The sequence below is a fragment of the Antechinus flavipes genome, chromosome 2, assembly GCF_016432865.1.
Source record: "Antechinus flavipes isolate AdamAnt ecotype Samford, QLD, Australia chromosome 2, AdamAnt_v2, whole genome shotgun sequence".
Classification (NCBI taxonomy): Eukaryota; Metazoa; Chordata; class Mammalia; order Dasyuromorphia; family Dasyuridae; genus Antechinus; species Antechinus flavipes.
Genome location: NC_067399.1, coordinates 391695602 through 391718236, shown reverse-complemented (window position 1 = coordinate 391718236; position 22635 = coordinate 391695602). Strand labels below are relative to the sequence as shown.

Here is a 22635-nt window from a genome sequence, read left to right as displayed (position 1 = left end):
AATGAATGTTTCTTAGGTATTCTGTGTCTGACTCAGATACCCTTCCTGTGTTTTTTTAAAGCACCATTCCCATTTCCTCCTTTAGTACACCAGAGTCTGAGGTATATAGATCCAAATGTAATTATCATTTATGATGAGAAAAGTTTGTAATAGAAATGCTGGGATTTGCTGCTACTGTCATTCTATCTTTCATTGGTTTGTTGTCTTTCTAGTTTCACCTGTAAATCCTCTTGGGATTATTTGGCTCTTGCCCAGTTTTCTGAAGACTCCTTTTCCCTTTTGTCATTCTTTGCTGATGTGTGAAGCAACATTGCATGTAATCTTCCTTCCAGGGAGAACTCCTGGAGATTGATTTCACTGACAGAGGGAACTCCTCATTAAGAAATTTCCTTCACCAATTTAACTCAACATCTTCATTACAACTTTTAGTCTTGGAGAGTTGCTATATAAATATTAAGAGGGAAGTTTCCTTTATGGTAGGGGGAAAAGCAATTTACCCTATGACTTCAACTATCACTTTTTTAAAACTTCCTTGTTCAAAACACTCCCCACTGGCCACCATTCCCCCATGAATTCTTATTCAATTCACTTCTTAACAGGTACTGGGATAAGTGCTTTATAAATATCTCATTTGACCCTTTCAACAACCCAGATAAGGAAACCAAGATAGAGGATGCAGTTTGTAAGTTTCTGAGACAGGATTTGAACTCAAAAACCTTACTTTAGGGCCAGAATTTAATCCATTCTATCACTTAGTTAACTTTATATTTCCTTCCCTTCTGCTTTCTGTGACTTCTGAAACATCTACAATGACAGTTAACTAATCCAATTAATTTGGTTTACTGAAGACACTAGTCAGTCCTGCTTTCCACCAGAAAATGTATTAATATTAATGAAACAACTGACAATTTGATTTCTTGGTCAAACACTAGAAAACCTCCTATTAATAGAACTATGTATAATGGGAACTTTCTCAAATAGGTAAGATATGTTCACTTATCTTATGGGGATAGGTAGTCTTCTGCATCATCCCATGCCTCCAACCCCAATTAATTGAATTTGTTCGAGGCACAATGATAGTGTTCAGTGAGGAAAGGTGAGTCTTGGAAGAGAAGTACCATAGTTATGAGAATTTGAGGATTCAGGTGGTGGTGGTCTAGAGTAAAATGAAGAAGCAGGGATGATTATGTCACATGAACCAGAGAATTGCTAAGAAGAAGAAACACAAGATATTAAAACATTGGGAGAAAAGTCTCAGTTGTCCCACCTTGCTATGACTTTGGGGAAAGGCAAAGAGATTCTGTGTTCCATTCTGTTTTCCCTGGACTTTCCTGACTGGTAAGGAAAACTGATTTATTTCTCAAGAGGAATCCCTTAGTCAACAATCATAACTAACAACTCACAAAATTAACTTGAAACCAACAAATATAGAAGAAATGTATGAAGTAACATTCTACTTCCATGGATCTCCCAATCATAGGGTTAGCATCAGAAAGGATCTCAGAGTATACTCTAGTCCAACTTCCTAATTTTATACTTGAGAAAACTGAGGGCAGGTGCTATTTTAACCAAGGTCTTCTGACTCAAAAAGTACTGTTCCATTGCTCTACATTGTATCTAAGTTTCATGGAGAACAGTATAGATTTTTTTCCTGACTACAACTGCTGCATATCCTTGTGTATAGTAAATCTGTTCCTGAAAAGTTACAAATTGATCAGATATTTTAAATAGACTAGATACCTCTTTGTGTGTCTAGGCCATTTAACATGTGGCAATATAATACTTTGGAGAGAGTGCTGGATTTGGAGTCAAAAGATTTAGGCATATTCTTGGCACTACTGTGTGACCTCTGAGCATCACTTCCCCATCACAGCCTGGATCTCAGTTTCTTCATCTGCAAAAAGAGGGGATTGAATTAACTAATTTATGAGATCCTTCTTTTTCTAAATTTATTCTCCTACAAGATAAAATTCAAACACAATAAGGAAGTATCTTTTCTTCATCTAATGAGTTTATGTCTGTCCTATGAGTCTTTTTTTTAATAATCTTGTATTGAATCCTTTTATGAAATATGAAATTAACCCATCTATATTTCCTTGTTTTGCTTTTCTGGAGAGAATTAGACCCAGAATCTCATTTGTTTTGGAACCATCTAGTGTGCCCTCTATTCATGTAGATTAGATAATTTATCTAATCTCATCTTTTTCAGAACCTTCTAATGTGCTCTCTACTCATGTAGATAGATGATTTTATCTGTAACCTATAATTTTAGAATTGCCTAAAATGAGGTGACACATAGGTCACATAGCTTGTATGGTTCAGAGATAGGGTTCAATTCAGGTTTTCCTGATTCTAAGGCCATTTTTTTCTTTACTCCTCCATTTTCCCCCCTTTTTTGGATTTATGTAAGTGTGCTGTGGTTTAAAACTCTTACATAGCTTGTATAAAAGCTACTTTAAGCCCTATATCAATTGGAGATTGAAAAAAGTGAAACAATTTTTTCATGTGACAATCAAAGATGGGAAGATTATCCGATAACTGAAGAGAGAGCCCCAATTTCAGACAGGCTAGAACTCCTTGCACAGAACAAAGGCCTTAAAGTGTCTAACTTCAACCACATATTCTGCCAAAGGAGGTATTATGCCAGTTAATTGATTGTGTAGCAGTGGGAAGCCTTTTTAGCCAAACACTTTTCAGTTATACCTCCCCTGAAATACACCAAACTTTTCCAAGCAGCATTGTTCAGCTCTTGAAGAAGGGGACAGACAGTTTTACATAATCTAAGAACAGTCTTTAAGGAAAAAAAATGTGAAAATATACACACATATACACATATACATACATATGTATGCAAATACTGTATGTATGTATGTATATATGTACATATATATATGAAATTAAACCACTGGAATCTTCTCCAAAAATTTTCCACCCCACTCCTCCTTCCTTTTCCTTCATGAAGCCCGATTTGTGGCCACATTTTAATTATAAATACCATTGACACAAAACAACCTCACAGTGGACTCAATGAAGATGACTTCACTCCGGGTAAACATGGCAAAGGACGGGAAGTCTCAGACCCAGAATAAACTGGGCACGTAATTTTGTTCAGCCCCTGTTCAGGGAGTGAAGGTGGAAAAGCAAACTCCGAGGTAGCAGAGACTCTGCGGAAGCAGGCGCCTTCTCATCACATTCCCCAACCCTGCTCAGTGCACCAGTTCTAACCTTATTAAAAAATATTCTTGGTGCTGAACAGGAAGATGCTAGGATGGCTTGGTACTCTGAAACAGAATGTCATACATCAGAAGTTCCTTAATTCATTCTTTAGGGCCCAGGGCCAGTTCAGGATGCTCAGCTCTTTAATAGTTTTTCTCTTAGAAACCAAGGTCTTCTAGGGTCTTTCAGCACTTGATGAAATTCAGCTGAGTCCCTGTGGTCCTAGAGTTATAAGATCTTTGTAGGATCTGTTGCTGATCTATGCAACAATCCTGTGAAGTAGATGTTATTATTATTATTCCCATTTTACAGTTAAGAAACTGAGGCAGACAGAGGTTAAGTGATGTACCTAGAATCATAGTAAGTAGGATTTGAACTCAGTCTGCTTAACTCTGAATCCAATTTTCTATCCATTATGCCACCTAACAGACTCTAATTGAATCTTGTATCCTTGGGATCACAAACTCAAAAATATAGAGATGGATTGGAATTTTGAAGTCATTTACCCCAAGACACATACACACACACGCACACATATAGCATACACAAACACATATATTTATAAATGTGCATGTTGTAAATATATATATGTGAAACAAATATAGAACATATTTAATTCATTTCAACAAACACTTATTAAGTGCTTACTATGCTAAGTATTAGAGATACAAAGAGAGTCAAAAGACATTTACGCAAAATAAATAGGAAATAAGAGAGGAAAACTCTGGAATTAAGAGATATTAAGAAAATCTTCCTGTGGAAAGTATGATTTTAGTTGAGACTTAAATGAAGCCAGGGAGGGCAGTAACAAAGTGGAAGCAGAACCTTTTAGGCATGTGAGACAGAGAAAATGCCTGGACCTAAGCAAAGGAATGGATATATATATACATGTCCATATATATATATCCACACACATATATTTTGAAATGTCTGATTTCTCTAAGTATTTTTAAATATTTGAGCTCTTTCTCAAGCCAACACTATGATTCCATATGGGATATAGTCAAATCTGCCTTCCTTCCATATTTATTTCTAGGTCAATTTAAAGATCTGATCTACATGAGTCTGGGCAATAGCTCAGTTTAAATCTCACTGTGATTTAATGATGAAAAAGGAGCCAATTCATAGCAGCTATAAAGGCGACTTTTCTCTTCTGTCTGGATTTTAAACTCTTTACAGTCTGGCTCCAGTCTACCTTTCCATGCTGACTATACATTACTACTTATCCCACACACTGAATTTTAGCCAATTAGCTTACTTGGTGTTCCCCTTATGGGATATTCCATCTTCTGTGTTCTTGTCTTTGTAGCCTGTCCTTGTGTAAAAGGGATATCCCACTGATTCAACCCCAACTAATGTGATTATCAATATTCTATACCCTGAAACTTTTCTTAGAACACTTCTTTGAGTTATAAAATCAATCAATTCATCAAAGGAATGAACTATGGTTATTCCTTCCACATTTTGACTTTCTCCAACACAGTTTCAATATGTTGTGGATAAGCATGAGAAACTAAATAGGATTTGGGGGGGAGTATTTTGGAAGCCATAAGTGCCATGAGAAAACCAGCAAACAACACAAAAAAAGTTTAGAAACTCAGAAATGCATAAAATAGATGTATAGGATTGTATAATATTTTATCTTTTAATACTATAATAATTCAGACTTATTCTCTGGAATTAGGGAAGGCCAAAAAGTTTTATGAGTATTTTCCAGATTGTGGGGGTGTCATCCCCCTAATCCCTACAATGTGGAAGGAATAACTGCAAATACTAATTGAATGGAAGCAGATGAAACCAAATAGGAAATGTCTTGTGGTTAGGTAAAGAAAGCCAGTCATCCCCTGTGGGACTTGCTTAAAATACAAAGCTATTTGGGAATCTGGCATTCTAATACTAGGCAACTTCATGGTAAAGCAACTCCAGTTAAGTCACTGAGAAGGGATTGTATGGATGGAGAGAAAGAAGTGTCTGTCTCTTTCTTCTTCCCCTCACCAGAAATTTGGATTTCTCATTGTCATCCTATAACAGTGTCCCCAGAACAGCATTGGATGGTATAGAGTCTGTATCAGGGGCCAGGTACAAACAAGAAACAAGGAAGATTATCAGTTTTCAGGATTGTACAAGGTCACCAATATTTAAAGCTCATCAAAAACTTCTCACATTTCAAGGAAACTTTGGGAGGGATCCACAAAGGAATAAAATGACTTCCACCCAAGACCTATGAAATATCCCATTATTCTCTAAGTTAGAGCCCACTTTCCCCTGAATTTTGTATATACTTGTTGGAGAGTGTGCCTCTGGTTTGAAGAGGATATTTTTGTATCATTTAAAAAAAACTGATTAAGTTCGACTGATTTAAGTATTAATGGGGAATATACTGGATAGTGGCTTTTGAACAACCACATTGGAAACCACCCCTAACCCTTAATAGCAACCCCTAGAATTTTAAAGGGAAAAGTAGTTAACAAATCCAGAGGGATTTAACTTGCCAAAATGGAAACTGGCAGAGTTAGTCCAGAATGAGTATTGTATCTGGAATGCTTCCTTCCTTATCTCTACCTCCTAGAAGAAGAAGTCTTTTTATTTCCCAGGTATTAATGTTAGATGATTCTTTTCAAATTCCCTCACTCCATCAAAAATTACCTATTATTTATTTTATATTTATATACACATAAATATAATAAATATAACTATACATATGTTTCTATGTATATATTAACATATTTATTAATATATATAAAAATATATATGTGTGTGTGTGTGTGTGTGTGTATGTGTGTATGTGTGTATGTATTTTCCTCTAACAGAATGTAAGTTCTTTGAAGGCAGAGGCTGTTTTTAGCTTTATTTTCTGGAGTCCCCGCATAGAGTCTGACACTAGTAGTGATGAGGTTTGGGGTTTAGGTCAAGGAACCAAATGAAGAGGTTTGGAGTTGTGTCTCCAAATGATAAGTTTGGAGCAGGGCAGGAGTAGTGGGAACCCCTTTGGTGGGCACAGAGAAACTTTGTAAAGGAATTTATAAACCCAAAAAGTTAGACTGGCAAAAAGAAGTTTATTATTGGTATTGGGAAGTCAGCTTTTGCCATGCATGAATAGAAAGACTGAACTCCTTGTGTGGCAAGGTCCCAACAGAGGAATATAAAATTTCTAGCAGAGAAATCCCTACAGAGAGATATAAAGTCTTGTAAGGTAAATAGGTAAGAAAGATAAAGAGAAGTTAATGCTGAAAAAGAATATCATTTCAATGGGCAGAGGGTTGCAGCTACGCCAAGGGAAGAGAGAGGCTCCTTGGCATGGCATGTTAGGTCCTCGGCAAGAAGTGAGTCCCAAGTTGCCTCTTTTTATACTTGAAACCTTGGCTAGAAGCTGGGGGCAGCTCTTGATGGTAGCTGGGAGCAGTTTGAGCTGGAATCAGAATAGAAAATCTTGGAATTGAATGAGTATCTCTGGGCTAATTTCCAACTCAATAGAGTTAGGAGTGATCCTGGACTCAACCAGTCCCACCCAAATAACAGAACAAAACCACTTTATCTTGATTCCCTGGGGTGGGTCTCTCAGGGGAGAGCTTAGTATTCTCCCCAAAGTCAAAGAGAGAGAAAGAGAAAGCTTTGGGACTCCCCTCATCAGTAGGTACGTAATAAATGTTTCCTGAATTGAACTGAATTGAACAAATTGAATTTAGGCAGGATCTCTTATCTAGTAGGTAGTGACAAATACCATTCATTCTCTTTAATTTTATAAGATTACCAAAAGTTGTGTGAAGAAATGTATATTAATTTCCTTGACAGCTTTTGGGAAGTGTGTTACTCAATCTCTGACAGACTAGATAACCGACTTCTCCCTCTTCAAAGAACAGAATGAACTCAAGTGAGTTATCTTGCTTAGCAAAAAATCACTGACTTCCATGACTAGAATATTTTGAAGTTTTTTCAAATGGGCTTTAAACCCTGATTACTGTTGGATGCTTCTCCTGACCCACTTCATCTATAAGACTTCCATTAGCCTAAAGAAAAAGTGATTCCTTCTACCTACCCTCCAAATCTTGATCTTCAGGTTGATGTCTCACTTTTTCCAGTTAGAAGTACAGAGAGGAGGCAAAATAGCATTGATTTTCTCCTTCCCTATGCTCTAAAGGGTTTGTTACCCTAATGAAATGCAAGTCTTATTGTAGGAACTGATTTTATAAGTTAGAAGAGGTCACAGAGGCAGGATGGAACCCCCAGTTATCTTCTCTTTTCGTCTTATTTTTGTTCATTAGGATCATAGAATTTAAGCTAGGAAGGCTCCTAACAAATCACTGAAGCTCACCTCCCCATTTTATAGATGAGAAATCTTAGGCCATTAAAGTGATTAAGCCCTAGACTACACAGCGGATAAGTGGCAGGGGTGGGATTTGAACTCGGGTTATCAGACCTCAAAGTCAGTTTTTCAGAATATACTGTGCCTCCAAATTCTATTTTTAAGTCAAAGAATTGGGGAAAATTTCCCTCCCTTCCGAGGCCCTCTGGCCTTCTTCCACATCACACTCCCTTTTCATTCCTGACCACTATTTCTTACCAGAAGCTGCAGAAGGATGTAAGCTTGGAAACCTGGACTCCAGTCATGCTAAAAGGAAGGAAACATGGTTAGCTAACATGAACAGCACAGACTGGGTGTCACTCACTGTTGCCAACCAGGCCTGCTGAAGGATATATGTTTGGAAACTTTTGCCAGAAAGGAACCCAGTGAAAATGAGCTATTAAAGTTGGATATCCTGAAGAAACAATATTTACAGAGGGAACTCCTTAAGGGAACATTTGCCAGTGGAATAACCCTGGTGGAGGAGCTCTTGTCTGGGCATTGAATCGTGTTTAGCAGGCTCCAGATCTTTCCTTTTCTCTGAGATGTTCTAAAATTGTGAAAGGTAGTAGAAATGACTTATAAATGTCTGTCCACCTTCATATAACAGGGAAATAAGTCATCATCCCCAGGACAGCAGGAACAGCTCTTTCTCCAAAGTAGCTCAGACCCATCTCAAGTAGTAAGTTATCATAATAAACTCTAGGCTCAATGTGTAAACTTTCCACAAGGATCCATTCCCCTTTTGAATTCCCATTGGTCTAAAAGTGTACCTAGAAAATCTAAAACAATTAAGTACTAGATTGTATACTCCTTGAGGGTAGCGACTGGCTTCTGCCTTTTTAAAAAATCTTCATTCTTGGCACAGTGCCTGTCACATAATAGATTCTTAATAAATACTTGTTGATTTGATATTCTTTTTTTAGTTTGCAGGTAACTTTCTATGTGTTTATGGTGTTGATAGCTATTCTTGTTTTTGACCATGTCTTTACCTCGGTGACCCTATTTGGGCTTTTCTTAGAAGAGATACCAGGATGATTTGTCATTACTTTCTCTACCTCATTTACAGCTGAGGAAACTGAGGCAAACAGGGTTAAGTGACTTGCCCTGAATCTGTGAGGCCAGATTTGAATTCAGGGAGAGGAGTCTTTTTTTCTTTTCTTTCTTTTTTTTCAGCAAAAGAGCTGAATTCAATGTTTTTGACACCTAATGGCACATAATTAACCTCTCAGTGCTCAAGAAATTAATTAATATATGAAAAAGCACTTATTATGTTCTGAACACTGAGGTAATCACTACAAAGAAAACAGAAAAAATAAAGTAGTCCCTGTTTTCAAGAAAAAAAATTTTGAGCTTTTTATTTTCAAAACATATGCATAGTTTTCAACATTCACTCTTGAAAAACCTTGTGTTCCATTTTTTTCTCCCTTCCTTCTCCCCACTCCCTTCCCTTAGACAGCAAGGAATCCAATGTATGTTGAACATATGCAATTCTTCTATACATATTTCCACAATTATCATGCTGCAAAAGAAAAATCAGATCAAAAAGGAAAAGAAATGAGAAACAAAACAAAATGCAAATAAACAACAAGAAAAAAGTGAAAATACTATATTGTGATCCACACTTAGTCCCCATAATCCTCTTTCTAAACGCAGATGGCTCTCTCTATCATAAGACTATTAGAACTGGCCTGAACTACCTCACTGTTGAAAAGAGCCATGTCTACCAGAATTAATCAAGAAAAGTCTTTCTGATCTTAGGCCTGCCTCTCTATTCACTGTGCTACCAGCTAGCTGTTTATATAATAATAATAATATGAATGATTGACATGAATGTAGCACTTTAAAGTTTGTAAAAATACATATACTATCTCATTTGACTTCCACAATGACTTCATGAGATAGCTGTAGGTATTATCTCCATTTTAGAGATGAGGAAAGTGAAGATTATGGAAATTAAATAGTATATACAAAGTCACATAGCTGTTAAATGTCAGAAGCAGGATTTGAATTTAGGTCTTTCTAGCTCTTAATATAATGCTTTGTTAAATGGCAGCTACTATCTTGCTCTTTGAAAATAGCCTGCAGGGAAAATAGTCAATAAGTCCCATTTTCAGAACAGCCTTATTAGGCTAATTATGACCAATTAATTTAGCTGGAAGCAGAGTGTGGTACAATGGAAATCATACTGGAGTTAGAGTCAGAGGACCCGAGTTCAAATTCTGGGTTCAGGTCTTGCCTGAAATCACAATTCACTTCATTTGAGCCAGTTTCCTCATCTGCAAAATGGAGGTAATGATCTCTGGGGTGTCTCCCATGCAAGATTAACTCAGTCCTCAAATGAAGTAATATATGCAAAGGACTATATAAATTATTATTATTATTACTAGAGTGTCCATTTCTTCACAGTCTGCCTACATTAAATATTATTTGCTTTGGTCACTGTTCCATACTTCCTTGATTCTACTCTACATATGGCCAGAGACTGTACCTTTTACCTCCAGCACACATATCCACCAGAGGCTACTCTATTTAAAGTATACATCCATAGTCACTAGTTTCATCTCACACATGACATGTTAGTCTAACAATGTCAAGTAGATTTTTTGTTCCCCCTGCCCTAATAGGACATGCCAAGCTGATGAAATGGTGCTGTGGAAAGAATGTTGGATTTGGGCTGGAAGGAGTTCAAATCCCAGGTTTGCCAGTTGCTATTTGTGTGACTTTGGGCAAATCACTTTGGGGCTTAAATTTCCTCCTCTGTAAAGTGTGGGCATTGTACTAGGTAACCTCATGGTCCCTTCCAGCTTCAAATCTTGGATAATGCTTTAAGGAGAAAATAGACATGTGGCTATCCATCCACTCATCTCCTTTCAATGAACTTTTCAACTTCAAATCATTAAAGAAACCCAGGAAAGGGGACTAAGTCCAAATGGCCAAGATTTCCTGGGGGATAAGGATTTTCATATCCTTTACCTTTTAAAAATCTTCCTTCTTGTTGTGCAGCTATTTTTTTTAAAGTTGTGAATGACTTTTTGTGACCCTATTTGGCATTTTATTGGTAAAGATACTGGAGACGCCAGGTCTGGCACTCTAGCTTTTTCCTTTACCTTTTAAAAATCACCCTTATTGAGGATCAAAGTCAGGATTGTGCTAATAAATGCTTAATAAATGACTCCTTGGAAAACATACACACACAACTTTTTTAAAAATTTAATTTTAATTTAATTTTAAAGTTTAATCTGCCTTATTAATATTTTTCCCATCTCTTTGTTAAGTTTAGACAATCAATAAAATAATAAATCAAACTCTGATTTGGAGCATTTATCAATATGCTCACATTGAAAATTTAACATTGGCTTTCAATAGGAGCTGACTTTAGCATTTCTGATAAAGAATAAAGAAAACTTTAGATTATAGATCTGTAACATGGATGTATCCTTTAAATGGGGCAGCCTGGGGTGGAAATGTGTGATTGGCCACTTTGTAACCAAGAGCAAACCATTGACCATATGGCTAATGGGGGTAAAAGGTACAGTCTCTAGCCATGGCATAGAGTAGAGTCAAGGAAGTATGGAACAGTGATCAAATAATATGTATGTAAATTATAGATCACACAGCCTCTACTTTATCTTGTCACCAAGGCAATGAGATAGAGTAATACATAAAGCAAGAGGTCCATTAGAAAAAAAAAAAGTTAAGAGCCTATTCAAATCAAGCATACCAAAAGCAGCTGTTCTTGTTCCATGTTTTATTAAGGAAAATTAGTAAAGCAGAAGGTAGGAAAGATTAGGGTTTAATTTAAATTCAGGTATTTATATGTAAAACTACCAATAACTTTATTTCCATGGTCTCCTGAATATATTCATTCATTTAACATATATTGTACTCCTACTGGGTGCCAAGAAGAATGAATGGCTTACGAAGCCATCCTGCTGCACCCAATACTGGTCCTTGGGACAAGTCTATTAGTGCACACCAAAGCATCATTTTTAAGCAGAAAAGAGCTCTCATGTTTCCACTTCATGTTTCCACTCAATCATTCACTCTTGCCTGTATAAGAGCCAGGTAGATGTAGACACTATGGTTTAGCCAAGACACATGATGGTTAGTTTCCCTGTGTTCCAGATACAGAGACCTATACTGTTTTGCAGGGGCTCCCTTCTGTTTAGAGAAAAAATAACTATTCAGATTTTTCCAAAAAAAAGCTTTGAATCAAAATCTATTCTTCTACCCTCATCTCACACCTATAGAAAACAAGCAATGGAAAGAGAAAAATACTTTCTACTCAGAGTAGAACTTGTCCAGACTGTAATTCCTTGCTGTGCTCTATATTCCATTCATCTCTGGATCATGGAGGCCAATAAAGATTATTATAGTTCCTTTTATATTGTTTCTAAGTTAGGGAGAAATCTCAGTACATAGAATGTCAACTCTGCAAGAGAATTTGGAAGACAACATAAAATAGCAGTACTAGAAAGAGTTTTAGAACACAGAGTGTCTCAACTGAAAGGAATCTTAAAACAGAGTGTCAGAACTGGGAAGGGACTTTAAGCTGGAAGGAACCCTAAAATATAGAATGTTTAAGCTGGAAGGAACCTTAAAACTGAGAGTTTCAGATCTGGAAGGGACTTTAGAACGTAGAAATCAGCATGTTGGGACTGAAAGGCCATTTCTTCCAAATGTTTTATACAAGATTTGGAGAAGAGGGAGGAGAGAAGGAGAGGAGACTAAGGGAAAATAATATTGTGAAGCTCAGTATCTTCTTACCAAACAGGGTACATAGATTTCTGGATTTGTGTAGAATCATTTGTTAATTCTCTAATACAGTTTTTTTTTGGAGGGGAAAGAAAAAGAGGTTATATTTCTATGTTTTTATAATTTTGGGTCTCATCCTCAAGGGTTTTGGGATATGAATGAGTCTAATTTTCCATGGCTTACCATCTCTGCCACTTGGCCATATCTGTAACAGCTAGGTGTTTATTTACTTTTCTTGTTTTATTTTTATTTCAGTTCAACTGCAACTAAGCGCGGAAAGCGTGGGTGAGGTGTATATAAAGAGCACTGAGTCTGGCCAGTATTTGGCTATGGACACCGATGGACTTTTATACGGCTCAGTAAGTATGAGGTTTATGCGGTACCAGACACAGGGAAGTTTTGAGGTTTCCAGAAATCTTGTAGTATTGAGTAATGTAACACAGAAGCAACAATTAGTCTCTGTTTGTTATTTTTCCAATTGAATTCCCACCCCCTACCCTGCTTTATTTTAGGTTTAAAAAATTAAAGAGCTTGCAGAAGTGTCTCAAAACATTGAACTATATTATCATGCACATCTGGCAGAGGAAACATTGATGGAAGCTTTTGTTGGGGTTAACCAGCCACCCTCTTGTGGGGCATGATTCAATTCTACAAGCATTTTTGGAGGATTTTGTCCTGTCTGTAAGACTGCCATTTCCCTTTGCAATGTGCCTTTTAAGTTTTTCTACATGCATAAATTTCAAGATTCAAGATGGATAACTATTTTGCTATTAGTCTATATGCCACATGTGGAACTTTTAACACTGCCCCTTTTATTTGTTTTTAAAGATCGTTATTGATACATTTTATGTATAGTGATAAATCACCATAATTTCTGAATGTATCTCACCCCATTCCCCTGACAAAACAAGTCATGCCTTATACCAAAAATATAAAAAAAGGGGGGAGGAAGAGAAGGGGAAGAGAATATTTATTATAATAATAATAGCTAATATTTATGTAGCACTTCAAGATTTATTAGATATTTCTTATAAATTTATTTTATATTATAAATATATATATTTCTTATAGGTCTCATTTGATAACAACAATTTTGGAAACAGATATTATTATTATTATTCCCATTTTACAAATAATGAAATGGAGTTTGTATCTGAGGCAGAATTTGAACCCAACTCTTCCAAACTCCTAGTTTATAGCTGTTTTAAGTCATTTGAAGTAACTGACACATGAACTGAATATATCAATGTATATAATATTTTATATCCAACAGTCTTCCCTTCCTCTACAAAAAAAAGATAAAGAGCCTTTTTTCATCCCTTCTCCAGGGCCAAGTTTCATAATCATTATAATAATATTATTTAATTTAGGAGTTTTTGTTATTTCCATTTACATTGTTGCAGTCATTGTGTAGCAATAGTTTTTCTGTTTCTGCTCACTAGATTCTCTAACAGCAATACCTGATCTGGAGTCAGGATAAACTTGAATTCAAATCCAGATTCAGACTCTTTCTGGCTCTGTTATTCTGGGCAAATCAATATTTTAGCTTTATTTGCCTTAGTTTCCTGAGTTAATAATTGTACCTACCTCCCAGAGTTGTTGTGAAGATCAAATGAAATAATAATTGTAAAGAGCTTAGCATAATTCCTGGTACATAGTGAATACTATAAAAGTATTAGCTTTCCTTATTATTCCCTATTTTGCAAAGTGAATTCTTTTATTCACTGTTTTGCATGGTACATAGTTCATTTCTTTCAAGAACTGCAATTTGTTTAACCAATAAATAGACCTTGATTCCAGTTTTTGCTGCTATGCCTTCCCTCCTCTCCCCCCCAAAAATGCTGTTAAGACTATTTTGGTTTATGTGAGATTTTTCTTCCTAACATTGACCTTATTTAGTGTATTTTCACAGGAGTAGGATCTATTGATTAAAATATATAGACAGTTTAGTCACTCCTAATAATTCCAATTTGCTTTCTGAAATAAGGACTCTACTAACAATGTATTTGTGTGCCTGTCTTTTACTGCTCTACCTCAACACCGTTATTTTTGTCAACTTATAGTTTAATTTGAATTTCTCTTATTATTGGTTATTTGAATTAGTCTTTCAGATGGTTATTAATGATTTATGGGTCTTTTGAGAAGTATCTCCCCCCTCCCCCATATCCTTTGACTATGTATTCATTGGGGAATGATGCCTGGTGTGCTATGTCTGTATTAATTATCTCCATATTTTGATTATCAGAGCTTTATTGTATAACCCATACTTCAATAACTTCCTTTCTTATTCTAGACATGGCCTTCTCTTTTAAATGTTTCATTGATACATTTTTTAAATTAAATTTGGTCTCCTTGTATTTGGTCTCTTCCATCTTTTATTTGGCTATTATAAATTCATATTCTTTAAGCACAGATCTGACCGTGTCACCCCCTCTTGACCAATGAACTTCAGTGGCTCTCTTCTCATGATGATTTCTTCCCTAGCTAATTTCCTGACTGAACTTTTCTACTTCTCTCCCAACTGCCTTTTCACTCCAGAGAGATCTTTACCCTTAAAGCCCTTTGTTTGATTGGTGAATTCTTGTCTGAAACTTCAGTTTGAGGAAATACTGAGATTATCCATGCTTGTTTCCCTTTGGGCTCCACTCCTAACTCTCCAGATTTTTATACCTTATTCTCTCCTCCACTTTTCAGCTCCATTTTGTTTACTGTCTTCCCACACTAGAAAGTAAGCTCCTCGAGGGTAAAGATTATCTTTCTTTTTGCTAGTATTTGTACTCCCAGCATAGAGCACTAGGCCTGTAAGCAATTAATACATTCCTTTATCTACCTATCTAATTTCTTTTCATGATCTCTGAGATGAAAAATAAAACCTCTCTTATGGCATTTAATGCTTTTTACAAACTGTTTTCATCCTGCCTTTCCAGTTTTCTTACACCTTCCTTCCTTCCACATATCTGTGGTCTGACCATACTGATCAACTTGCTGTTCCTTCCACACTATGTTCCATTTCCTTCCTCCATGACTTTACATTGGCTGCCTCCTCAGGCTTTGAATGTTTTTCCTCTTCTTCTCTCTTCTTGGAATCCCTTGTTTCAGGTCAGATTCCAATTTCTATATAAAGCTTTTCCTAATCCTTCCCAGATGCTAGTGCCTGCCCTCCCTAAATTACCTTTTATTCTTTTTTGGGGGGGGGGCATATATTTATGTAAATAGGGTTGTCACCTCTTTTAGACTATAACTTCCTTGAGGATAGAGATGTTTTACTTTTGTCCTTGTATACCAGTGCTTATAGCATAGCACTTGACATATAGTTTATTGATTGAACAAGTTCTTAATCTTCTTAATTATACTATGATCTAAGAAACATTTTTTTCATCTTTTCCACAAGAAAAGTCCTAGATATTTTATCAAATACAAATTGTACCTACATTTTTCTTCTGATTTTCCAGTCCAGCAGTTTCACAAAAAGAAGTAAATTTGATTTGGCATAACTTTTCTTGATGAAGCCTTGCTACCCCTTTGTGACCACTACTTCCTTTTCTAAAAGTTCACCAGTCATCCCTTTAATCACGTTCTCTTTGTTTTCCAGGAATTAGTCAAGATCATTAACCTGTAGCCTAGTTTGTTGGCTCCATTCACTTCTCTTGAAGTATCTCTCCAAATTGCCACTGTTTTTCAGATCATGTTTGACCATTTTGACTTTCCTAGAAGTGACATTAATTGCTAAATCTCTATTGAGATGAATCAAGATTTCATCTTTATCTAAGAGTCTTCTAGGCAAAGCTTTGAGTCCATCAAAAACCTTTGGATCCTTACAGACCAAGATGGACAGACACTACAAACTTAATGTTAGGACCAAGGCATGAAAATAAACCTTTATTTTCTCAGTAATAATTGAATACATTAGTGACTTTTGAAAGTTTTTTAGATTTGGAAGAGTCAATGTTGATTAAGATTTTCAAGCAATCAGAAAATAGCTGGAAAAAGAAAAGAGAACTCTACACCTGAGACCAGTTAGAGCCAGTAAGAGCCCTCATTTGCCTGGTCTGTGGGAATATCAGTCTAGCAATTGCCTTTGTTATAGGAACCGTATCACCTGAATATTGTCTAAGAAGGTTGTAGAGTTGGGAATTTTTGTATAGGGATAACAATAATAATAAGGAACACTTATATAGTGCTTGTTCTTTACCAGACACTATACTAAGTGTTTTATATTTGTTATCTCATTTGATCTTCACAAAAACACTAGGAGAGAGGTGCTATCATTATCCCCATTTTATGAAGAAAACAGAGGTTCCTTGCTTATGGCTTCATAGCTAGTATCTGAGGCCAAATTTGAACTAGATTTGACTTCACCCCCATACAATATGTACTACATTACTTCAGCTTCAATGATTTTGGTTGTTAGTGAGAAATACTTCAAAAACAGTGAACTTCACAAGTTTCCTGGTTCTATTCAGTTTTGTTCTTGGGTTGATTTGCTGGGTACCTAAGATCATTAGAGGGAGTTGCAAGGAATCTCCTCACTCTAACCATCTCTACCCTGTTTCTTTGAAGTTTTGTTAAATAATAATGATGATGATAATTAGCATATAGTTATTTAAAGTTTACAAAGTACTTTATGATCATTAATTCATTTTTATCTTCATAATAATCCTCTGAGGTAGGTATTATAATTATCTTCATTTTACAGATGAGGAAACTGAGACAAATAGCAGGGTCAAAAAGCTGGTATGTGGCTGAAGCTAGATTTGAATTCAGATTTTCCTGATTCCACATCTAAGACTTTATATGTTATGCCACGTAGCTACCTCTAAGTAAGTTCCAATTTGAAAGTAACCTAGATTACTACACTACATTTATAGTAGGAATTAAAATGAATTTTAGATCACAATTCATATAAGAGATCGGACTGGGATCCACAAAGCAGAAAAAGAGTTAAAAAAATAGACTTAAGAATGCTTAAGTCAAGGGTAGAAGGAAGACTTTCAGCTAAGATAGCAGAGTAAAAAAAAAAAGAAAGAGAGAAACCAATATTCCCAGCAAATACATGAAAAGTATCCCCAGGAAGACCAAGGAAAAAGAGAGGAAAAAAGAAATACAATTAAATTCTTTTATCTACTGCAAAATTCCATAAAAAGGAAAACCAGAAGCTGATAGAAGCTGGTTGCGCTGGGGGGTCATACCAAAGAAGCATCAAAGACTCAGGCATATGCAGAAGCTAGCCTTAGCATGGAGAAGGATCATGACAGGGAAGTCAGAAGACACTCCTCTAAGGAGCTAAAGCCAGCATAGGAGGGGGATAGGAACTATGCCAGCAACAGCAGCACAATCTCTCGCAAACAGATCTGAAGTCAGCTGGTGCATTGAATAGGGAGGTCACAGCACAGTAGGAGTTCTAGTAATTGGGCACCTGAAGTCATGTCCCAGGCCTGTTCTGCCACAATAGAAGCAATGGACAGAAGCAGGCTTTCTAGCTAACTGCTCAGGGAAACAGGACCTAGCTATGCATTATTTGGATCATGGAAACTATAGCAGGAGACAGTTAATTCAGTGTCTGAGTACTAGCACAAAGGCTGCTGTGCTGGAGTCTCACAATGGGTGTGAGCTCCAATAATTTCACTGGGATCTGTCAGAGCCACAGCAGAGATTTAAACCAACTTCTAATTAGAGGACAATGCAAGGAGACAAAGACAGAAATAGAACTGGCCAACACCTGCAATGGACCACTGAGATACTAAGACAGAAACCACAGATTGAGGCAGAGGGCAAATATCAGCTACTCCATTCAGGTAATACCAATTACAAAAGGCACAGGAAAAAACGAATACCTACTGAACAAGTCCCTTCCACTGCCCTGACAATATGAATAAACAGAAGAAAACACCAAGCATAATGTAGATGTATTACATGTTAAGAGAAGCCCAAGAGATAAACTCAGATGAAGAGAGTAATTCTGTAATAACTATAAGAAGAAATTCTGAATAAAGAAACGACTTGCCTATAAGGACAAAAGAGTGGTTACAAGAGATGAAGAGTTTTAATAAAATGAATCAATCGATGAAATTAGAGTTTAGTAAGAAAAAAGTTGAAAAAGAACACATAGCTTAGAACAAAAGATAGATTATCTTTGAATGTAGCTGAAATAGGATGGGAGAGTGGGTAATATGAAATTATTAAGTTGAAGAACTATGAAGTCTAGAAATTTGAGGGGGTATCAATATGTATGTTAAAGTTTCACAATATGAAGGTAGAAGTTAAAGAAGAGAGAAAGACTATTAGGCATTATATTCATATAGGGAAGAAGGCAAGTGTCATAGAGGTGGGTAGATAATAGCTAATGGGATTTTTGATAAGTGATCCATATGGATTGGAGTAAATCTCAAAGGAAGAGGAATTACACTGAGTAATGGTGTTAGAGGGAGAACTTGGAAGTGGCAATGAAGAGCAAAGGAATATTCTAACTCTCCTATCTTGGCCAATAAGTGCATGAGGCAGAATGTTGAGTTAAAGTGCAGTCAGCACTAGAAAGGTAGTCCAGGGAGGCTGTGTCATTAAGGGGAAATCAGAGCTCAGTGACAGTCAGAAGATGGAAGAAATGTAAAAGCCCAAAGATTTAAGATAAAAGCAAGTTTCTTACTTATGGAGCAGGTATTCCAGAAAGCACAGTAGAAGGTTTGCGTAGCTTTAAGGTGGAACGTTATAGAGGAGGAGGTTGGTATGAGGAGAATGGGAAAAAGAAAATAGACAGAGGGATAGAGAATGAGCTTTGAATAATAACAGCTGGGGGTGAGGGCAGAATCACTGAAAAAGGGAAATTCTAATGAGAGGGAAATTTATTAATCATTAAATAATCATTTTTGAATGAGTTCATATAGATTTGTAGACCAGGCCATTTTGCTCCTTCCCTAGAATAGGGAAAAATCTGGTATTCAATGAAATGTTGTTTCTGCTTCTCCTGAGGGGGAACAGGCATAAAATCTAGTGTGATAAATGACATTTTATCCCTTTACCTCAAAAACAAGAGACTAGTGCATGATGAAATGGCAATTCTCTTCTTCCCAAGGAGATCTGATCTTGAGTTCACATGAATCAGGTTTGATCCCAGAGACCTAATTTCAAAAGATTATTTATTTTCTTTGGCTGGAGTGCTCTAGGAAAATCTTAAAATATACTCACGGCATAGCTCATATCTGTATTCTCATATTCTCCATTGCCCATAGAGTAACTCTAGGTACAAAATGTATATTTGTTATGGGACATCTTATTTTGCCCCTGTGAAAATAGCATAAGATGCAAAGGACTAGGGGATGCTGGAGCCAGCTCAGTGGGCTCTCATTAATTGTTAGAAAGCAGCAAATGCTACAAATCAGAGCTTGATTTATTGTCTAGATTGAAGAAAGTGATGGAGAAAATGTCAGTAATGCTACTAATTGGGAGCACATTTTTTTTCTGAAGAACTACTTGTTAAAAACTTCCTACCATACCCCTGAAAACAACTCATAGAAGCCCCCCAAAAGCCCTTAATAACCTTTCAACTCTCTCCTTACTTTAAGTCCTAGAAGGGATCTGAATTTGGGTTTGGATTATTTTCAAGGTAATATCCAGATAATATAGCAGAATTTTTTTTCCCTGTGAGTTATATTCAATTCCTTCTAGTCTCACATCATCTGTTATTTCTATTTCCCATCTAAAAGAAATAAAATGAAAGTAAATAAATAAATAAGAAACTACTGAACAAATAATCTCCTCTCTGTTGGACCACTATTGTCTGAATAATTAATTAGCTTTATTCTTCTAGTTGGATACTGGCGAGGAACTATTTGGATTATCTTCTTGCAGGATGTTGGTGCAGTGGATAAAGCACTGGGACCAGAGTCAAGAAAATCTGAGTTCAGATATGGCCTTCAACACTTAATAAATTTATGACAATGGGCAAGTCATTTAACATTTGTCTGTTTCAGTTTCCTCAACTATAAAATGTGGATGATAATAGTACCTGCCTTTCAGTGTTTTTGCGAAGACCAAATGAGTACCATTTGTTGTGAAGACCAAGTTAGCACCCTGGATACCTTAGAATCAGCAGAAGTTGGGAGAAGCAAAAGCCCTTGGTCTTTATTCTTAGTCTTTAGGGGTAGAAGTGAAGGGAATGGGCACAGATCTCCATGACCTCCTTCTTCTCGCCTACCGCCAAAGTGACTCTGGCTTGTCTTACTCCACCCCCTAATCCTTCCCACAATTCTTTGTATACACCAAAAGATCGAACCAGCATAGAATAGTGGGAAGGGCCATTTTCCAAGCATATGTTAATAGAGTATTGTCCAATCATAATTAGCCCCAAGTGCTTGGTTGTCTGACCCCAGTGCATCAACTCAGAGTTTCAGCCCTTTACAATTTGTAAAGCATTTAACATAGTGCCTAGCACATAGGAGGTGCTCAATAAGTGCTTATTTCCTTCCTTCCTTCTTTCTCCAAGGAATATACAACATTAGAACGTACTTCTCTAAAGCTCCAGGTCTCAAACTCTTGAACTCAGGAGTTCTTGAGTCTATGAGGTAACTCCCAAAGGTTGGGCATATACTTGACTATTTCTGCTTCTGCCATATTTCTGCAGGGTATATCTTTTGTGCCCCAGTTGCTGCCACAAGTGTTATTGGGGAAAGTTCACTCTTACCATCTCTCCTCACAGACTGTATTCAAGCATATCTACTACTTTCATTTGCTTCTGCTGCAAGTGGCCATAAATCTTTCTTGATGGAGGTAGCAAAAATAGAAGCCCCCCACACAATCTTTGCTGTACTTTGGAAGAAAATGTAAGGTGAAAAAGAAGTTCAAAACCTGAGGCAGGCTCCAATAATGCATTTTATATAAACCATGAAAGGAGGCTCCTTTAAGAAGAGTTCATCCTCCTCTTAGTTGCCAGTCATTGCCAGCCATAGTTACTAGGAACCAATTAGAAGAATTCCCTATATTCTCTCAATCAGATATCACTGGACCTGGTTTCTTTATGGGAAATCTCTTTTCATATTTTATTTTATTTTATAATAACTTTATATTGACAGAATCCATGCCAGGGTAACTTTTTTACAACATTATCCTTTGCACTCGTCTCTGTTCCGATTTTTCCCCTCCCTCCCTTCACCCCCTCCCCCGATGGCAAGCAGTCCTATATATGTTAGACATGTTACAGTATATCTTAGATACAATATATGTGTGCAGAACCGAGCAGTTTTCTTGTTGCACAGGGAGAATTGGATTCAGAAGGTAAAAATAACCCGGGAAGAAAAACAAAAATGCAGATAGTTCACATTCGTTTCCCAGTGTTCTTTCTTTGGGTGTAGCTGCTTCTGTCCATCATTTATCAATTGAAACTCAGTTAGGTCTCTTTGTCAAAGAAATCCACTTCCATCAGAATACATCCTCATACAATATCGTTGTCGAAGTGTAAAGTGATCTCCTGGTTCTGCTCATTTCACTCAGCATCAGTTCATGTAAGTCTCTCCAAGCCTCTCTGTATTCATCCTGTTGGTCATTTCTTACAGAACAATAATATTCCATAACATTCATATACCACAATTTACCCAGCCATTCTCCAATTGATGGGCATCCATTCATTTTCCAGCTTCTAGCCACTACAAACAGGGCTGCTACAAACATTTTGGCACATACAGGTCCCTTTCCCTTCTTTAGTATTTCTTTGGGATATAAGCCCAGTAGTAGCACTGCTGAATCAAAGGGTATGCACAATTTGATAACTTTTGGGGCATAATTCCAGATTGCTCTCCAGAATGGTTGGATTCGTTCACAACTCCACCAACAATGCATCAGTGTCCCAGTTTTCTCTATGGGAAATCTCTATGGGAAATTTGTACCTTATAAGATAAATTCCATACTTGTATTACCTAATTTGCAGTGTTGGGGGGGGGGAGGGAGAAGGAGAGGATGATTTATAAACCTCAGAGAGAAACCTGAGTTATCATGTGCTAGACTTCTCCAAATAAGACTCTTGATACTTCCAAGGTTTGATGCATTGTTTATGGTCAGAATTTATCAAAATTCACCACCTAGCTCTTTATCAATTATACCTTGCCAGGCCATGCCAATAATTTGTGACAAAAGAGCAAAAGACATTTAATTAAGACCAAATGCAAGATAAATAAAAAGGAATTAAATCAGGTCATAAATGTTCTCAAGTTAATCTCTGTCTTTGGGACACAGTAGTGACATATCATTCAAGACAAGGTGTTAAGGATTAGTTTCTACTAGAATCTTCTAGTAAGTTCCTTTCAATCTTATTAGAGCAGTTAGAGAATTGA

At 36.6% G+C, this 22635-nt stretch overlaps 1 protein-coding gene across 1 annotated transcript in view; it reads left to right on the top strand.

The window, feature by feature from the left end:
- The window catches only part of FGF1 (fibroblast growth factor 1), a 143122-nt gene that overhangs the window by 106011 nt on the left and 14476 nt on the right, over positions 1-22635 (top strand). Inside the window, exon 4 of the mRNA XM_051978635.1 lies at positions 12572-12675. Within this exon, the coding sequence (XP_051834595.1) occupies positions 12572-12675 (104 nt within the window). The remainder of the gene's footprint in view (positions 1-12571; positions 12676-22635) is intronic.